Below are 19959 nucleotides of genomic sequence, written 5' to 3'. Positions count from 1 at the left end.
ACAATACTGAATAAAAACTTTTATTTTAACTTAATATAATACATACATTTTATATATTTAGTCTCAAATAAATAATGAAACATGTTCAATTTGGTTTAAATAATGCAAAAACACAGTGCTGGACAAGAAAGTAAAAGTATATATCTACATCATTTTCCGTCCTCATGATGCCATCTATTTTGTGAAGTGCACCAGTCCCTCCTGCAGCAAAGCACGCCCACAACATGATACTGCCACCCCCGTGCTTCACGGTTGGGATGGTGTTCTTCGGCTTGCAAGCGTCCCCATTTTTCCTCCAAACATAACGATGGTCATTATGGCCAAACAGTTCTATTTTTGTTTCATCAGACCAGAGGACATTTCTTCAAAAAGTACGATCTTTGTCCACATATGCAGTTGTGGCGGTTTGGGAGCAGTGGCTTCTTCCTTGCTGAGCGGCCTTTCAGGTTATGTCGATATTGAACCCATTTTACTGTGGATATAGATACTTTTGTATCCGTTTACTGCCTACTCCCGACCGTCACGTTGTACAGCGCCATATTTTCCGTTCCCTGAGGGTTTCGTTTTTCTTGGAATAGAAACACCATAATATTAATCAAATTAATGAACCTACATTTCTTCAAATCAATTCCATATACTATGTTCTTACAAAAAAGGTAATGCCAATATTGAAGACTATCAAATGATTCTCAAAGATGCCCTCTGGTGGTCAAACTAGCACTAATCAGCATTAATGGTAAAAATAGCTTACAATTAAATAACCTGCCATATAAATCTGTAGCAGCCCTCAAGGTGTGCTGCAGTATGACGCAACTTTTAGGCTTCTAACCCATTGCTTTCTACTACGATTAAATTAGATCTTTACATTAAAAAACGATAGCCTACCACTTCATCTTCAAGAATAGGACTTGGAAATATGGATGTATAGATTAGCCTAATTGTTTTACCTAAGCATAACCCAAAAACGAAGGACTTTTTTGCCAGCCCTACTCTGTTGGTTATGATTTTGTTGTCATGGAGGACTGATTGGGCTCGTTGATTCGAGTTGAAAAATAAATTCTGCGCTCATGGAATGGTATGCTTTGAGCACTACTGAAAAGAGCTATTTACACGTGAAAAATGAATGCRAAATGCTGCATTTGCTATAGGCCTATTGTTTACCTTTTTGTTGGTGACACTTTGATATCTTGATAATATGCAGCTGTTTAAAGGGCAAATCCACAGATGAAACAACAACAAAACGGCCACCCCGCCTCTGTTTTGGTAAAAAGCTGAGGAATGGGTCTGGAGAAATGTAACCACTCTCAGATTAATAGACAGGGCTATGGATGCAAGGACTGACCATCCATATATTTTTTAACAATGTTATGAGGCTATACAGTGTTAACATTTATAATGTTTACAAACAGAGAAAAACAAGCTTATATTTTGGGTTCTCATGGAGTGTGACAGTTGAACTAAGCTCATGAGGCATTTCTAAGTTATATTCTTCAAGAATCAATGGATATATATATATATATATATATCAATCCAGAAATGGATGTAGCAACTACAGATTGCCCCTTTAAGTCTATCAAAAGTGTGCGAGTTTCAGCATGTGTCCATTAGGCCTATGGATAATTTTTTTCATCCGCATGAATTGGATTGAGCAATAAAAGCCCCACTTTTATTCCATAGGCTGGGATCCGCACTATGCAGCTGTTGCAAGAGCGCATATTTCACAGGCTGTCCACTGGTTTCGAAAACAAAGATTGATAGGCAGCTTAAACTTCTTGAATTCAACCATTATTGGGATCAAATACACATTTGGATATGTGAACAGCCATCCACAACAACCACAATCCATAAGGCGCAAATACTGTAGCTAAAAATGAGAGAGCAGCAGTGTGATTCACAATCACATCAATGCGCTATGTAAAGATCAATAATAACTGATATCCGTATCGCCGTAGACTACACCACTGCTGTCATCCTTACCTCCAAGTGTTTATTCAAATTGGATAATCTTTGGATGCCGACAGCAGTCACACCATTGGAAGAGATAGCTTGGACTGTATGTAGCCTACAAAGCCTATTCCTGCTCTTTTCCCACAATCCATCAAACACATTTGGTATATCATCATAGTGGGCTCTCGCTCAGGTGGAACAAACTTAAACTTGCACCTTTTTRCAATCCTGATTTGAATTTCATTGAGAAAATTTCAAAGATTTTTTTCTCTCGCAAACATCCTTTACGAATTTCAAAGTAATCTTCAAAGTAATCATCTAGTTTTTCAAAAGTATCTGTAATCTGATTACAATATTTTTGTAATCCGTTACTCCCCAATCCTGCTCGCACATAAGAGGCAGGCTTGTGCTACAGCTGCTGCCACATACACAGATCAAATACACCGCTGGAACGCCAACTAAGCTGTTTACATGTCCTAACAATTCTAAACATTGCTCAGAAAACCAGGTATTTTAAATCGCATATGCAAACTTTGATTATGAGCTTACGCTCATTAGTATGGCCTTCTGCCATAATCAGTTTAATGTTGCATTATTCGTGTGCATGTAACCATACTCATTGTTTCCCCCATATGCATTTAGCAGCAGAAATACATAATGTAGATATATGGATGTAGGCCCCAGGAATGTAAGCCCCAGCAATTTTCTTTATGCAAAACCATCTAAGACTCAGATCATACAAAATAATGTTACAATTACATCTAAACTGTTTTAAATCGGAATTTGATCTATGGCCTTAATATTGGGTCAAATGACATTCATTAGGCCCGTGATTCATTATTCATTACAGCTAAATAATTGAATGTATTAAATTAATAGTTTAGTTAAAAAAGCACTTTGAAGCTCATTTCTGAAGCTTCTATCTTGCAATAGGTCTACACACCATAGAAATACAATTGCTTTTACACAGCACACTACGATTCCCAGAGTGCATTTCAATTCCCAGGGTGCTAGAGCTGCTCGCTGGCTACTGTTAGCAAGCACAGACAAACTCTTACCTTGTCGACTGTAGGAATTCATCGTAGGGTACCACTCCTGAGAAGCGAAACTGATGGAAGAGGATGAGGACAATGGCCTCAGTACTCCTCTTGGGGGTGTAAGATGAACACCATCCACCGTCTGGCTGGATGGACACTGCGAGGAAGACTATGACGAAGGGGGGGGGGGGGTCTCAAGGGCTCATTCTAGACAACGCAGCTTTCAGGGTATTGCCGTTGGCTTGCTTCTTCACTCCCGTGAATTCAACCTGTCAAGGGCACATGAACACACAAGTTTGAGTGAGGTTAGTCATATGTGGACCAAGTATGCTCCCATTAAAGAAATACTATATAGGCATATTACTTCACATATAATGCACCTGTACAAGCCTTTGTACAGTGCCTTCGGAAAGTATTCAGACCTCTTGACTTTTTCCGCATTTTGTTACATTACAGCCTTATTCTAAAATAGATTAACATTTAATGAAACTATGTCAATCATTATTTGAATATGTTGGTAACCCGTTGTATAAAAGTSATAATGCCCTCGAAGCCGGTGTTTGGAGGATATATTTGCACGGTTTGCCATCCCTCGACCTCATCTCGGGCCTAACAACACCCGTGCCAATATATCCACATTTATAAAAAATAAAAAATACAGTTAACAGTGCATGTCAGAGCAAAACCAAGCCATGAGGTCGAAAGAATTGTACGTAGAGCTCCGAGAAAGGATTGTGTCAAGGCAAAGATCTGGGGAAGGGTACCAAAAAATGTCTGCAGCATTGAAGMTCCCCAAGAACACAGTGGCCTCCATCATTCTTAAATGGAAGAAGTTTGGAATCACAAACACTCTTCCTAGAGCTGGCGGCACGGACAAACTGAGTAATCGGGGGAGAAGGAGGTGACCAAGAACCCAATGGTCACTCTGATAGAGCTCCAGAGTTCCTCTGTGGAGATGGGAGAACCTTCCAAATGGACAACCATCTCTGCAGCACTCCACCAATCGGGCCTTTATGGTAGAGTGGCCAGACAGAAGCCACTCCTCAGTAAAAAGCACATGACAGCCCACATGGAGTTTGCCAAAAGTCACCTAAAGACTCTCAAATAATGAGAAACAATATTCTCTGGTCTGATGAAACCAAGATTGAACTCTTTGGCCTAAATGCCAAGAGTCACGTCTGGAGGAAACCTGCACCATCCCTACGGGGAAGCATGGTGGTGGCAGCATCATGCTGTGGGGATGTTTTTCAGCAGCAGGAACTGGGAGACTAGTCAGGATCGAGGGAAAGATGAACGGAGCAAAGTACAGAGAGATCCTTGATGGAAACCTGCTCAGGACCTCCGACTGGGGAGAAGGTTAACCTTCCAACAGGACAACGACCCTAATCACACAGCCAAGACAATGCTGGAGTGGCTTCAGGACAAGTCTCTGAATGTCCTTGAGTGGCCCAGCCAGATGCCCGGACTTGAACCTGATCGAACATCTCTGGAGAGACCTGAAAATAGCTGTGCAGCAACGCTCCCCATCCATCTTGACAGAGCTTGAGAGGATCTGCAGAAAAGAATGGGAGAAACTCCTCAAATACAGGTGTGCCAAGCTTGTAGCGTCATACCCAAGAAGACTCTAGGCTGTAATCGCCGCCAAAGGTGCTTCAACAAAGTACTGAGTAAAGGGTCTGAATACTTATGTAAATGTGATATGTTTTTTATGTTCAATAAATGAGCAAAAATGTTTAAAGAAAACTGTTTTTGTTTTGTCATTATGGGGCATTGTGTGTAGATTGATGAGGGGGGAAAACAATTTAATCAATTTTAGAATAAGGCTGTAATGTAACAAAATGAGTAAAAAGTCAATGCACTGTATATGTGCAGACGGTCTCTCTTTCAGTCCTGTAGACTATTAGATATCATCCTGTACAAAGATAGTCAGTCTCAATTCTAACAGATTCTTCACTACAAGGGCAGTTTGGGTTACACATGCTAACACTGAGATCGCCTCCAGTCCTTCCCTGTACACAAGGTGCCTAAAAGGTGCCAATGCTGTCCACAGGCTAGGGCAAACAATGAGACAGTGACAGGATCACATACAGGCAGTTACACCCACACACGCGCGCGCGCCCCACACACGCGCGCGCGCCCCACACACGCGCGCGCGCCCCACACACGCGCGCGCGCCCCACACACGCGCGCGCGCCTTCCCACACAGTTTCGCGCAGCGCAGCGTCCCAACACGCGCGCCGCGCCACACACAGCACACACACACACACACACACAACAACACACACACCACACACACACACACACACACACACACACACACCGAGAGTGAGCCGACCACGGCAAATCAGCAGGAAGATGTGGCGCTCATTTAGGGTCAGCAATACCCTCCGTCAAGGCAGGAGCTTACTACATAGTGAGAACGCACACACACACAACACCACAGCCACACACACACACACACTGCCCTTCTCAGTAGAGAGAGAGGTACTTTTTTTTTTTATTCTGATAACCATGGAATATGAAGGTCAGTCCTGTATTTAACCACAGAAATAATAACAGCCAAATATGGCCTTCATTGGAGTAGGTTAATAACTTATTCAGAAGACTGGGCCTGGGCAAAACCCTAGGCCTCGGCTGCAAAAGCAGCATCAAAGCCTGTCTTACTGCTATTGTACAGCACAATATTTAACATCACCTCCGACATTCTAAACAACAGTGTTTACTTTCCGGTGTCAACGATGCACATTAGTTCCATTGCTTTGGTGTGGCCACACGACACATTGTCTCAATCTACCCCCTCTGCTCCAATATAATAGTCCAACCTGTCAAACAAGACAGCATTTAGTTGTCTTCACTCGCTATTTGACACACAACACATCATTTCCACTCTTTCTGGCATGGCACACATCCCTAAAAACAATACACATCTGTGCAACACTCAACACTCTCAGGCTGCCCTCCGATTCGCCATACTCCCCCCCCCCCCCGAAGTGTGCACTTTCATGGATTTACAAGGAATGAACAGGTGTGAGCAATATGGTTAAACACATGCTTATACCAATCCAATGGTTTGAAATCAATGAGGGAGCGTGAACAAGTGGACACTTGGCTAAGTAAGGTAGAGATTTGGACTGCAGCCCTTGAACATCTGCCCTTCTGTTTCCTCAATGGAAAAAGGTTCCAAGGTCAAGCAATTATTTGACACCAAATGAAAATCAGATTCGTGTTCAGGAGGGAGAAAACGTTTAGAAACGAGGAGGTAACTACTGAACTTGTGCAATAGGAACACAGATGTTCATTTACAAAAGGCCCTACTTAGTTTAATACCACTCAGGAGGAACGGGTCAAAAAGACTTACCAATACTACAGTCTGTGCTGACGAGATCTCCTCAGTGTACGTGTGCATGCGTGCGCGTGGAATAACATATGGCCTGGAGGGATCCAGTGACATAATACTCAAAGTGACAATCTGGTAAGGGGGAGTGTTGGCTTGTCGTCTGATCTGCCGCGCCATGAGAGACTTGCCAGCATACGTTTGCGCTGCTATAGTCAACCCAACCATATTTTTTAAATCAGGGGAAGTTGGGGTCTGTCGCATATAAATGTCGTAACACATAAATGTCAAACCAAAGCCATAGCATGTTGAGCATTTGTGAATAGACTAGGGTTCTTGACAAACAAGGTCATTATTTTACTGTAAAAGGCTAATTTGTTCATAATGACTAACCTGGATAAATGAAGGTTAAATAAAACTGTCAACACTCATATCATATAACATGACTACTCATATCAATATACATGAATATGATCATTAATAATGATCTAATAATTATCTTGCAAATCTGTCTTAACATCTCCATCTTAAAGGCCCAGTGCATTCAAAAACATGATTTACCTGTGTTTTAGATATTTCCACACTATGAGGTTGGAATAATCTTACGAAATTGGGAAAAGTATGATAATACCCTTTTAGTGTAAGAGATATTTAAAAAGACCGCCTGAAATTTCAGCCCATTTTGGTGAGATGGAGTTTATCACCAGGCGGTAAATGAGTTAATAGACCAACAAGAAAGAGTTCCAAACCTCTCTGCCAATAACCGCTAGTTTTCAGCTTGCCCTCCCCACTGAGACCACTCCCAGACAGTCCTGGCAAAAGCCTTGCTTTAGAAATTGCTTTTTTCTAAGAAGCTCTTTTTTGTTTATTTTTCAGCATTTTAATTTAAAACAATCACAGTACGGTATTTAATTGTTACCCAGAAATGATTTGATATTAAGAGCAAAACGACTGCATTGGACCTTACTGTTTCCAGTTGTAGGCCCTTTTGACCGACCGATTGGATAAGAAGTGCACATCAAAAATATACAGGTCTGAAAATGTCTCCTCACTTGACAGAAATGTGTCTCTTGCAGCCAATAAAATAATTCATTTCCCCAGTGCCCCGAACTGTACCGAAGGTAATCATGTCTGCATAAAAATAACACGGGGTCGAGATTGCCAGCGGTAAACAACAATCAGGGACGTGCGGCGCGCAAAATTAATCACTGAAATGTACTTCTGGTGTTCGACAGTTACTGCCTGCCTCTCGAGCCTAATTGAGTATGAATAATTCACTCAGGGACCACAATTAACGGTAGTGTATGTACATGCCTGCACGTATGTATCGGAAAAATTACGCGATGGCGGCTTGACACGTTATTGTGTTTTTGTTGTGGTTGAAGTTTTTCTTCCATTTATTGACAAAGGCTGCTCCTGAAAGTTTTTGTTAAGGCAGGTGATGGCTGGGGTGGAGTGGAACTTATATAATTCTATACAAGGCCTAGATAAGAAATCTAAATGATAGCTCTTGTCTAGAAGGGTCTGGTGTTCACAAAGGCTTGGATAGGAACAGGTGAGCATTTAGGGTGCAAAGCCCCTCCCCAAAAATATTGTCTGGTGTGAGGACCCCATGGTTGTCTGAACTCATTGGTGCTGATGGCAGGGCACTTGGGAGACAACAGGGGAGAGGAAAGGGAGAAGGGAAGGCGGGAGAAAGTGGAGCCTGGCTGTGCTGAGAGAAAAGTGACACCTTATCTGACATGACAGAACCCTCCCCGTGTTGACACAATACTCGCTGCTGCATGCTCATGTTCTCAGAGAAAAGAGAGACGAGCCGTAGCCCGCAGGTTTCACATCAATCAGCAGTTTAAAAAAAGAGGACAGGCACAAGCACAGACAATCGCTGGGATATTGCTCAGTGTGATGTTGGAGTTCTCGTAGGGGCAGGGAGTGTGGTATGTGTTGGCTAGGAGAGCGTGGGGGCTGGGGAGGCTCGTATCTCAAAACTGAATAGGTAGAAGTCTTGACCCTTTCAATGAGTAATAGACAGCAATACCTCAAAACTGACAGTTCTGTCGAAAAGTTAAACATTCTCAACAGTTGACAAGAACAAAACAGCCCTTGGAAATCCAACTGACTTCCCAGTTAAGGATTTAGTCRGACGTTAGGCAGTAAAAAACGCTTCTGACTCTACATGCACTTATTTCAAGTTATTATACTAAATGTCTGCCAAATATTTTATGGTGGAATGCAAACAGAGGTAACAAAAATATTATTCCATGTTCTCGACAAAGCTTCCCGTAATCCACAAGTCTGAGATGAGACAATTAAAACTACATTAACATTCAAATCTGGCACTGTACTATAATTGGTGCTGTTCACAGACTAAACTACTCTTCGCGTTAGGCTTTCTGCCATTTTGTTAGCTACAAGTACCCTGACACCGATGTCTGTCAGCTTTAGAGCTTAGAACTGTCAAACTTTGTGAACACCAGACCCTTCTAGACAAGAGCTATCATTTAGATTTCTTATCTAGGCCTTGTATAGAAGTCTAAAGTGGTGAAGACACTGTCATTTATACAACGGGCGGGTCTAATCCTGAATGCTGATTGGTTAAAACCACATTCCAGCCGGTGTCTATTACAAAAGTTGCCACCGGCTAAATCTATGATGTTAAAATGCCTATTTAATGTTCCATCTGACTGCGCAATCCACTGTCTCATCAGCCCAGCCAGGCAACTTATAAACTTGATCTCCACTATAAAAAGCAGCCAGTATGGCAATGGAACATTTAGAACGAACGACTGGGTTGCGTCCATAGATGCAGAACAAAAAGACTGAACGACTGTCTCTAGTAACCCTTAATTTGTGTCGGGACTATATCTTGTGGAAGGATGAAATAGTATGAATAAATTTATCAAATTAACATTTAATGAAACTATGTCAATCATTATTTGAATATGTTTAACCCGTTGTATAAAAGTGATAATGCCCTCGAAGCCGGTGTTTGGAGGATATATTTGCACGGTTTGCCAGCCCTCAACCTCGTCTCGGGCCTAACAACACCCGTGCCAATATATCCTCCAAACACCGGCTTCTCAGGCATTATCACTTAAATATAGCTTTGTGGGCTTGAATTGTTACTTGCTGAGATTTGATGTTTTGAGGTTATTCTGTTGTTGAACATTCGCTGTATCCATTATGTTATGGACTGGCTGCATATACAGTGCATTCGGTAAACTATTCAGACCCTTTGACTTTTTCCACATTTTGTTACGTTACAACCTTACTCTACAATTGATTCAATCATTTTTTTCTCTCATTAATCAACACACAATACCCCATAATGACAAAGTGAAAACAGGTTTTTTGTAATGTTGGCAAATTTATTAAAAATAACTAAATGAAATACCTTATATACATAAGTATTCAGACGCTTTGCTATTAGACTCGAAATTGAGCTCAGGTACATCCTGTTCCCATTGGTCATCCTTGAGATGTTTCTACAACTGTCTATATAAAGGTCCCACAGTTGACAGGGCATGTAAGGGCAAAAACCAAGCCATGAGGTCGAAGGAATTGTCTGTAGAGCTCCGAGACAGGATTGTGTCGAGGCACAAATCTGGGGAAGGGTACCAAAACATTTCTGCAGCATTGAAGGTCCCCAAGAACATAGTGGCTTCCATCATTCTTAAAAGGAAGAAGTTTGGAACCACCAACACTCTTCCTAGAGCTGGCCACCCGGCCAAACTGAGCAATCGGGGGAGAAGGGCCTTGGTTAGGGAGGTGACCAAGAACCCAATGGTCACTCTGACAGAGCTCTAGAGTTCCTCTGTGGAGATGGGAGAAACTTCCAGAAGGACAACCATCTCTGCAGCACTCCACCAATCAGGCCTTTATGGTACAGTGGCTAGACGGAAGCCACTCCTCAGTAAAAGGCACATGACAACCCACATGGAGTTCGCCAAAAGGCACCTAAAGTACTTTCAGACCATGAGAAACAAGATAATCTGATCTGATGAAACCAAGATTCAACTGAATGCCAAGTCAGGTCTGGAGGAAATCTGAAAGCATCCCTACGGTGAAGCATGGTGGTGGCAGCATCATGCTGTGAGGATGTTTTTCAGCGGCAGGGACTGGGAGACTAGTCAGGATCGAGGGAAAGATGAACGGCGCAAAGTACAGAGAGATCGTTGATGAAAACCTGCTCCAGAGCACTCCGGACCTCAGACTGGGGTGAAGGTTCACCTCTCAACAGGACATCAACCCTAAGCACACAGCCAAAACAACGCAGGTGTGGCTTTGGGACAAGTCTCTGAATGTCCTTCAGTGGCCCAGCCAGAGCCCGGACTTGAACCCGATCGAACATCTCTGGAGAGACCTGAAAATAGCTGTGCAACGACGCTCCCCATCCAACCTCACAGAACTTAAGAGGATCTGCAAAGAAGGGAGAAACTCCCCAAATACAGGTGTGCCAAACTTGTAGAATCAAGAATCAAAGGTTCTTCAACAAAGTACTGAGTAAAGAGTCTGAATAATTATGTAAATGTGGTATTTCCATTTCTATTATTTTATAAAATTAACTGTTTTTGCTTTGTTATTATGGGGTATTGTGTGTAGATTGATGAGGGGGGAAAAATATTTCATCAATTTTAGAATAAGGCTGTAACATAACAAAATGTGGAAAAAGTCAAAGCTTCTGAATACTTTCCGAATGCACTGTATGCAGTCATTTCTCTCAAACGTTGCCTTGTAATCTTATAGTGCAGAGTTTACTTCCTGATTTTCTAGATGCTGATCAACCATGTGGTAAAACAAACATTATTACAGCATAACATAATGAATCCCCAAAATAATATAAGCACATAACAGGTAGTGATGGGGGAGGGGGATTTGATACAGTTACATATATGATATATCGTATTGTATTAGCAATATCGCAATATTATTTTTGTGCTGGTTGGCTTAGGGAATTTTCCTTCATAGCTTGTTCTCCGTCTTCTTTTTAAAATAGGGAGCCAATTTATTTTCAGCACTTTTATTTCTAGGACTGAACAAAACTTGTCTTCTCATGGCTCTCTCTTGTCCCTCTGCAGCAGATATATGGTGAGCAATATGTTTGGAATCGCAATAAAATCACAGTATCAAATCGCAATACATATAGAATCGTGAGAATTGCAATACATATCGTATTGTCACCTAAGTATTGTGATCATATCGTATCGTGAGGTCCCTGGCAATTCCCAGCACTAATAATAGGCCTACTCATTAGTCCCTGTCTAGTTTAGGCGGAATCAGCTTTTTCAGTACAGTGAAGGACTAACTGTCAAACAAAGATAAGTTTGCATTAAATCCTATTTTACTTTTAGGTGGCAGCAACGCTGACAGACATCTGGTTAATAAAATAACATCTTATCCAGTTCTATAAATGTTAGCAGCAGAGTTAAACGTCTCTTCAACAATGCAATACTATGTCAGAAATGTGCTATTTTAGTTTACAAGTTCAGCTCACTGGAGAAGAAAAGACATGGGAAATGTAAATTCTGTCATGTGTAGGCTAAGTTCTCGTCCAAGCCTCAGCATTGAGTGGTTACGTACTCAACATTGACAATGAACTCTGCTCGGCGTGTCTCTATAGTTGAAATCCTGACACCCCGCCTTGTGCCGCAGCCACAAAAGCCAGTCAATTTTCAGCCAAACAAAAAGCAGGAAGTGAACACTTTCCCTGCCATCTACCGAGCCTTCTAAACGACATCCGTGTCAACTTGCCCTCTCTACCACCATTTTACCATCACTTTCTTTCGCTGTCTCTCCTTTTATTTTCTCCTACCTTCCCTCCGCAATGTCATTAACCTGTTCTCTGCCATTCTCAAAAACTCACGTTACCACACTCACTCCATCATTCGTCCTCCATTTCTTCACATCTCCATAGTCGCTGCAGCACTTTAACAAGCAGTAGAATGAGGGAGAACGAGGCAAACTCTGTTTACTGTGCCCCGCTGGTGAGGCGTAGGCGTCATGTCACCTTGTCTCCCTGACATTAATGGACCATTAGCATTCATTAGAGCGACAACGTCAACAAACAAGACCGTTCTAATTGACAACTCTGCATAATTGCCAATTCTTGGGGACTTTTTTAAACCGTCTGGAACAGGCCAAATAAACAACAGCCGGGTCTGAGTTCCGAGCCGCTCAATGGGATGCTAAACTGTTTGTTAACAGGGCTGAGGGGGCAATGGGTACAGGAGGGTGAAGCCAGGGCTATTCTCAGAGCCCCCGGCACAACGGTCTGAGAATTCTTCTATTGGCTGAGTCATGTTCAGTGGGGAGAAAACGTTTTGAAATAGAGTGAAACAGGGAGTTACTAACTGAACGTATCTAATAGGTTAATTTTTGTTTTCTGTTGCAAAACATTTGAAAAGTTTGCTATGACGTGCACTACTGAACACGACCCTGGTATCAAAGCATGTCCTGTGAAATCAGATGAATCTGGCCAGGTGTTGTTACGGAAAATAGACATAAGTTTTAAGAAATAGAGTACAAAAAATATTGCACCACCTCTCCATACAATACAGCACACGCGTTGACTATTTGACTAAGCTTATGAGGCATTTATGTGTTTTATTCTTCAAGAATTAATGGGTAAATATCATTCATTTATACAGTAAGTCGAAAAATGAATGTAGCAATTATGGATTCTGGCTTTAAACAGATTTTTATTCTCAGCAGTAGAAAACTTGGGTTGTTACACCATTCAGTCCCTTTCCCTGAGATCGAGTTGTCATTAAGGAGCGGTCTTCTGTCAGTGCCAAGTTCTTGAAAGGCTGCTATGACCTTCTTCCTGTGAGGATTGGAATTTACGAGTCAGGAACGCCAGTCCTTGAGAACTGGAATGTGGAAAAAATTGCTTCAGCTAGACGCTAGGCACAAGAGCACAGATTAGAGCTTGTTTGTTTACTACTTAATTTGAGGCCTCTGGGAGAATCTCAAATGCATTTCCTTGATTCCTCATGTCCTCTCTCCTCGCCTCCTTCTCAAAACCCATTTGATGAGAAGGTCAGGGGGCCTTCCGCTTTGACCTTCTCATCCAATGGATTTTGGGTAGGAGGCGAGGTAAGAGAATGCAATGAATAAAGGCAATGCAATCGAGACTCTCCCTCTGACTCCAGTTTAGATAACCCTGATTCACTGATGTCACCTCACCTCATATACGAACTCAAACAGACATAGGCCTACAAATACCAACACATAACCCCAATAAGTCAAGTTCAACACATGCAAAAACCAACAAACTCTGACATGCACATTTGAACAATCACTAACAACATCATAACATGATTAATAAGGAACAGTGCATATTCTACTAATTACACAAACTACCTCAATTCCATGTATATGCAATAGCAATGCATATAGCCTGCAAAACAAGTATTGAAATGCTATAAAGTTAAAACTGCAATATGAAACTTTTTGGGAGAACAGACCAAATTCACATAGAAATGTGAGTTATAGATCTGTCAGTCTCATTGAAAGCAAGCCTAAGAAGCAGTAGATATGTTCTATGTGCGGCATGTCTATGGTCCCCATTTTTAAGTTTAGTTTTTGCGTCTTCTACATCAGCATCAAACAGCTGAAAATACAATATTTTTGGTTATTTAAAATATATTTCACAGCTGTTTAGATGGTACAATGATTCTCTACACTTTACATTGCTTGTTTTAACTGAAATTAGGCGAACTATTCTAATTTTATGGCGGGGCGATTTCTGCATATTGCGCCTTTAATACAATGTTACAGGTTTAAGAGAAACTTAAAGGGGAAATTTGCAGTTCAAACACCAACAAACACCAACATATAGAATTATGGAGTAGCCTTCCACAAAGCACAAGCCAATTTTTAAGCAAATATGACATCGATGCCATAGAAAATTCTGTCAATTACTGGTCTACTAATTGAAGTAAACAAGATGTCACTGAGTAGCGTAAATCGATGTGAACAGTAGGATTTGTTAAATGTCACCTGAAAACATTGTGGGGAATCCGATATGGTAAATAGGGTCCACCCTCTCTGCCCAGTGTGGGTGAAAACGCACTTTGGTGATGAAATTTCACTTCCTTATGTTATAAACTACATTTTACCAAGACAAATATGATTATTTGTTCTGAATTGTTCAGTGAGGTCTTCCTCTTACATATGATTAAGAAAATATCCCAAAGTCGGATTTCATAACATTATTCATCCGGTAATAAGCACCGAGCTCTGCTGACAGAGTGGTGCCGCTTTCTCGCAGCGACGTTTGAGGATTTTACARGTTGTGGTGGTTGTCTGCAAAGTTGTTTCCGCGGGTTGTAAAAAACGAAATTAACATGACAGGAGCGGAATTAAATGTAAAAGGCTTTGAAAATAAAAGGTGCTTTGTTGACATTTCACAAAGATATGCTTGTTTTTGTGAGAAATCTTCTAAAAATAACAGGAATTTCGCATTAATATWAAAAGCATATATTAAAATACTACATGTCACGTCTCAAAATCGATATCTATCCTTACCAGTATTGGTTTGGGTGTAGTGGACTACATATCARTCAACTAGTAATTTAACTACATTTTGCAGTAGCTTGGTGYGAGTTAAACTAAATTAAAATCTTTGTAGTGTTTTCAGTTGTTAATTACTTTTTTTTGCCATGTAGAAGTGTAGCTAACTACTGGAAGTACACACMACTTTTTTGCTCAAATAAAATATGCAAGAAGTAATAGGCAAGAATTTCCTTTCTTTTTCAGCATCAGACCTGCCTAATTCTTTCATAAAACATATATTTTTWGTTTTATAGGCTAAATMACACATTCTGCTAACATCTYACTCCAGAGTGATCTGTTCTTTTAATTTGTAGTCTATGACATTTCACATTTAGATACGATAATTTGGTAASACTTTACATGATACCCAGCGCTATAACACGTTATGACACGGTCATAACCAGGTCATAACAGCTGTCATAACACTATCCTGACCCATATATTTACACCTGCAGTGACATATATTGCGTTATTTTAGGACACCTACATAAGTCTCAAAAACCCACATTTATTCAAATGTGTTTTTTCCCTGCCAAGAAGTTTCCTTTCATTTTAAAGTTTGTTTCTTAAGTCKTTTGTTGTTGTTGTAATGAATTCTGTTAACAGTCATGTTTTTTCCATCATATTTTAAATAACTTGRAGAAAATACACTTTATGACACTGTCATGAAGCATTATGGCCATCATAATCATATAAGCCAGATAGGCCTATCATGTACATGCCCTTATGTCACTAGTCATCAGTCAAAAAGAGGGTGTCTTGTCCTGCTCCTTAAATCTGCTCATCCCAGTCATCAGTAACAGAGTATTGGGGTAGGTGCATGTCTGACATCAATTTGTGGGCAATGATCATTTAATATGGTCAGTTTCAGAAAATGTTAAATAACATAAACAAGTAACCATGAAATAACTAGTGTGGTAMGTTTTGACTCTTATGTAGGTTGTCATAACCAGCCATGAAATGATGCAATATCCTGTGTGTCACAACAGATCTAAATACAGTGCACTTGGAAAGTATTCAGACCCCTTGACTTTTTACGTTACAGCCTTATTCTAAAATGCATTATAGTTTTTRCCCCTCATCAATCTACGCACAATACACCATAATGACAAAGCAAAAACAGGTTGACAGAAATGTTTGCAAAATACCCCCTGAAATATCAAATTTACATAAGTATTCAGACCCTTTACTCAGTAATTTGTTGAAGCACCTTTGGCAGCGATTACAGCCTCAAGTCCTCGACACCTGTATTTGGGGAGTTTCTCCCATGCTTCTCTGCAGATCCTCTCAAGCTCTGTCAAGGTTGGATGGGGAGCGTCGCTGCACAGCTATTTTCAGGTCTCTCCAGAGATGTTCAATTAAGTCCGGGCTCTGGCTGGGCCACTCATGGACATTCAGAGACTTGTCCCAAAGCCACTCCTGTGTTGTCTTGGCTGTGTGCTTAGGGACGTTATCCTGTTGGAAGGTGAACCGTCGCCCCAGTCTGAGGTCCTGACCGCTCTGCAGCAGATTTTCATCAAGGATCTCTCTGTACTTTGCTCCGTTCATCTTTCCCCTCAATCCTGACTAGTCTCCCAGTCCCTGCCGCTGAAAAACATACCCACAGCATGATGCTGCCACCACCATGCTTCACCGTAGGGATGGTGCCAGGTTCCCTCTAGACGTGAGGCTTGGCATTCAGGCCTGAGAGTCCTTTAGGTGCCTTTTGGCGAACTCCATTCGGGCTGTCATGTGCCTTTTACTGAGGAGTGGCTTCCGTCTAGCCACTCTACCATAAAGGCCTGATTGGTGGAGTGCTGCAGAGATGATTGTCCTTCTGGAAGGTTCTCCCATCTCCATAGAGGAACTCTAAAGCTCTGCCATAGTGACCATCGGGTTTTTGGTCAACTCCCTGACCAAGGCCCTTCTCCCCCGATTGTTCCGTTTGGCTGGGGCGGCCAGCTCTAGGAAGAGTCTTGGTGGTTCCAAACTTCTTCCATTTAAGAATGATGGAGGCCATTGCTTTCTTGGGGTCATTTTTTGTTACCCTTCCCCAGATCTGTGCCTCGACACAATCCGTCTCTGAGCTCTACGGACCATTCCTTCGACCTCCTGGCTTGGTTTTTGCTCTGACATGCACGGTCAACTGTGGGACCTTATATAGACAGGTGTGTGCCTTTCCAAATCATGTCCAATCAATTGAATTTACCACAGGTGGACTCCAATCAGGTTGTAGAAACATCTCAAGGATGATCAACAGAAACAGAATGCACCTGAGCTCAATGTTGAGAATCATAGTAAAGGGTTAAAATACGTATGTTAATAAGGTGTTTCTGTTTTTTTATACACTTGCAAAAAATATATACAAACCTTTTTTTGCTTTGTCATTATGGGGTATTGTGTGTAGATTGATGAGACATTTTAGTTTAATCCATTTTAGAATAAGGCTGTAAGGTAACAAAGTGTGGAAAAAGTCAACGGGTCTGAATACTTTCCCGAATGCACTTTATATGTGTCATGACAGTGTAATGACACTCCGGATTAGAGAAGAAAGAGTTCAACAGCTAAATTCAACAGCTAGCCTTTCAACATCCAGCCTAGCTGACGCAATGCTATTTTCCATATTTTTTACCACTTTTTTTCTGTGGCCTTATTTTACTCATTGGTCAAAAAATGCGTTTATGATTGGACACCCTCGAATTAGCAACCAATACCAACTCAMCTGTGAAAAATTGTCACTTGCGAATTAACTCCATTAACTACATGAAATAACATACAGGATTTCACGAGCTACAGATTTTAAAAAACYAATTCACACAAAAGTGCAATAGTGTCAATTTGTAACATGCATAATCAGCGATAACCCAATAATCTTACTTCAACTAGTTACACACTGGGGAGCTCAAGTGATAATGTAACAGTTGTGTTCGTGGAATCTTACAGGACTAACGTTACATGTTTATCCGATTTGAGTATTGGACCATGGAGATCACTGTATTGCTTCAAAATATCGCCCGTGTGAGTAATGTAGCTACTCATGAAATACGTTATGACATTAAGATGTTATCTGACATTAAGATGCTACACACCCACCACTTCCCAAAGATATATGTAACTAGGCGATACTTGAATTGAAAAAGAAAGTCAAAACCATAGCTACCAAGAAATAGATCACGATAACAACTTCACCTCGGTCTGAATAGTGTTGCAAATTTTATCAAATCAAGCAAACATGGTTTAAATTGTCCAATCTCACAACTGCTGTATCAGATTGTCGTATTTGTGTAAAAGAAAGCTACCTGAACAAACGCCCTCTTGAATGTTGTGATTTCTATCCAGGCTCCGTATGCAGCAGCCCCACTCTATCGAACATGTAGAATTTAGGACCCGTTGGAGAAAACGCCAGTGAGAGAGTCATTCACAGATTCCGCCATACTGGATTTTGGCTAACCAATAAATCACGTGTCGTGCGCTATACCTCAGTGGTCGCGCTCTCCTGCATTTCCTTAGGAGGCGGGTTCACCGAATGATGTCGGTCGGCTTGTTTGACACTGGAGTAACTTCATGTTGCCACAGAATGCTGTTCAGGGTTGAGTAGCTTACTTTCTAAATGTAATCTGTAACAGTTACTAGTTACCTGTCCAACATTGTAATTAGTAACGTAATTTTTGGATAACCCAAATTACTTCCAATTACTATCCCCTTATGGCTACACGACAAAATCCAAATTTCGTTGCCTACTCGGGACGAGGGGCCGTGACCGACGCTAGTTTAATGTGAGCGGTTCGGGAGATGCAATATGAGGGTGATCAGCAATAGCCAATAGCCAATGAGAGCTCGCAAGAGAAGCCAGTGAGATGACGAAGTTGTTTCGCATCACCCAGAATGTGTAGACGCTCGAGCAGGAGCGATGACTAGGACAACTACTAGTATGCGTTTGTGCTTGCCAAAGTGTCAAATCGTTACAGCTCTGACGTTCACAAGCAAGCAATGTTATTCAATTCAAAATGTTGGCTAGATACAGTATTTCAACTCTGTATGGCAATTGTAAATGTCTGACTGAAAACGTGTATGAGGCTGCTTTGAGCCACAGCTCGTAGCTAAATTACATTTAATCACATCATTGTTTTCGCGAGACAGCGTGGCATCACACGACCAGGGTTGGGTAGGTTACTTTCTAAATGTAATCCGTTAGTTACTAGTTACCTGTCCAAAATTGTAATCAGTAATGTAACTTTTGGATTACCCAAAATCAGTAACGTAATCTGATTACTTTCTCAAGAGGCGTTGGAAGAAGACACAAATGTATGTTACCAATTGAATGACATTTATTGCAGGATAAAACAATGTTAAAGTTTACATAGCTGGCCATATATGGATGTTACATTTMACTTTATGGGTTGATTATGTAGGCTTCGTCTAACCCATTGCTTTCTACTACATATAATACGATTTAATTATATCTTTACATTAAAAACAAAGTCTATCAGAATTCCAGTAATTCCAATCGATGTTTATACCCCTTGATCTTCAAGAATAGGACATAGAAATATGGAAGTATAGATTAMCAAAATTGTTTTACCTGAGCATAACCCCAAAACTAAAAACTGATTAGTCAGCCCTAGTCTGTTGTTTATGATTTTGTTGTCATGGAGGACTGGTTGSGCTCATTGATTTGAGTTAGAAAAAAATGCTGCGCTCATGGCATGCTTTGAGRACTACTGAAAAGTGCTATTTACATGACAAAAATGAATGCCATATTCTGCATTTGCTTTAGGGCTATTGTTTACCTTTTTGTTGGTGACACTTTGATGTCTTGATAATATGCATCTCAAAAAAAGCAATTTTTTTGTCCATTAAAATAACATAAAATTGATCAGAAATACAGTGTAGACATTGTTAATGTTGTAAATGACTATTGTAGCTGGAAACGGCAGATTTTTTATGGAATATCTACATAGGCGTACAGAGGCCCATTATCAGCAACCATCACTCCTGTGTTCCAATTGCACGTTGTGTTAGCTAATCCTAGTTTATCATTTTAAAAGGCTAATTGATCATTAGAAAACCCTTCACAGCTGAAAAATATTGTCCTGATTAAAGAAG

At 40.9% G+C, this 19959-nt stretch overlaps 1 protein-coding gene across 1 annotated transcript in view; it reads right to left on the bottom strand.

Moving 5' to 3' along the window:
• Positions 1-18612, bottom strand: part of hdac4 (histone deacetylase 4) — a 238108-nt gene extending 219496 nt beyond the window's left edge. Inside the window, 2 exon segments of the mRNA XM_070437721.1 lie at positions 3006-3253; positions 18153-18612. Coding sequence (XP_070293822.1) covers positions 3006-3027 — 22 coding nt within the window. The 5' untranslated portion in view covers positions 3028-3253; positions 18153-18612.
• Between the last annotated feature and the right edge of the window lie 1347 nt (positions 18613-19959).

The sequence above is a fragment of the Salvelinus sp. IW2-2015 genome, linkage group LG36 (assembly GCF_002910315.2).
Source record: "Salvelinus sp. IW2-2015 linkage group LG36, ASM291031v2, whole genome shotgun sequence".
Taxonomy (NCBI): Eukaryota; Metazoa; Chordata; class Actinopteri; order Salmoniformes; family Salmonidae; genus Salvelinus; species Salvelinus sp. IW2-2015.
The sequence above is the reverse complement of the archived record's forward strand: the minus strand, read 5'-3'. Positions and strand labels throughout refer to the sequence as shown.